The 1,129-nt window shown below is 56.2% G+C and overlaps 1 protein-coding gene across 1 annotated transcript in view; it reads right to left on the reverse strand.

The window, feature by feature from the left end:
• Window positions 1–126: 126 nt before the first annotated feature.
• Window positions 127–1,129, reverse strand: part of PCYOX1L (prenylcysteine oxidase 1 like) — a gene marked incomplete at its 5' end in the record, with an annotated part of 2,126 nt that continues 1,123 nt past the window's right edge. The window contains one exon of the mRNA XM_009702656.1: window positions 127–949. Within this exon, the coding sequence (XP_009700958.1) occupies window positions 291–949 (659 nt within the window). The remainder of the gene's footprint in view (window positions 950–1,129) is intronic.

A 1,129-nucleotide genomic window follows, 5' to 3' on the forward strand; every position in this document is an offset into this window, starting at 1 on the left:
AAGCCCCCTGAGGTCCCTCCGAAAAACAGAAGCACAGCAACCCTTTTTCACAGGACAAGGCACAGGCTCCTTTCTAGTAGAGCCTGGGGAGGGGGAACAGGGAAACTGAGGCACATGGCACAGACACAATGGGCAGGGACTGTATTCCTGAAGGCGATGCACGTTCAAGTTATCTGGGTCACAACCTGTCCCTTCTCCCCCAGCCCCAAACCCCTTGATGTCCCCCAGGCAATAAATACTCCCCAGGTTACTACACGCAGAAGCTCCTGGCCCACCGCCTCCCCTGGGTGTCACAGCTCAGTCTTCACCTTGTGCATCAAGTCCTTCTGGTCGATTTTCTCCAGGTCCTGATGCCAGCGGTTGTAAGCCAGCAGGGCAACGTTTTTGGCCGCCACTGCTATCATTTCCATGGAGCTGGCCACCCACTCCACACCGCTGAGGTAGAAGAGGTTTTCATGGAGCACGATGGGTGGGAGGGACTTGGTGGCATCGTAGCGGGGATACGCCTGCCACTCTGTCACCTGCACCGAGTAGTAGGACCTGAAGAGGGTCTTCAGCTGCTGCTTGTCCAGCGGCTGCTGGGAGAAGACACGCCACACCGCGGCCTCCTGGGGCTGCTTGCGACGGAAAGCTGCTGAGATGTTGACAGGACAGATGTTGTCCATGGTGTTGAAGAAGAGGTCGGGGGTGTCGGTGGTGAGGATGCTGGCAAAGGGGAAAAGCTTCGGGTCGGGGAAGCCGAAGTAGGAGGAGTTGAGGTAGCCGTGCACCACGGAGGTGACGGAAGGCTGGAAGGCTCCGGGGAAGTTGGCAATGGGCGGCTCAAAGTTCTCGAAGGTGAAGTTGCTCCTGCTGGGGTGCAGGGGAGTTGTCACAACCACCATGTCGTAGAAAGCTGAGCCCTGGCCTTCACTGCCCTCGTAGTGCACCTGGTACAGGGCTCTCCCCTCTGAAAAGAGATGATGGATAGTTAAGAGTAGCCCTGAGTCCCAAGCAGTATTGCCCTGGTCCCCTTTTTTCTAGCATGGCCTCCATTCCCTGGTTTTCCAGTACACACCAGTGCTAGACCATAGCATCTGATGGTTATGGATGAGTTGCTGATGCTTTAGGGCAGCAGAAAGAAGATTTT

The sequence above is a fragment of the Cariama cristata genome, unplaced genomic scaffold (genome assembly GCF_000690535.1).
Source record: "Cariama cristata isolate BGI_N322 unplaced genomic scaffold, ASM69053v1 scaffold33486, whole genome shotgun sequence".
Taxonomy (NCBI): domain Eukaryota; kingdom Metazoa; phylum Chordata; class Aves; order Cariamiformes; family Cariamidae; genus Cariama; species Cariama cristata.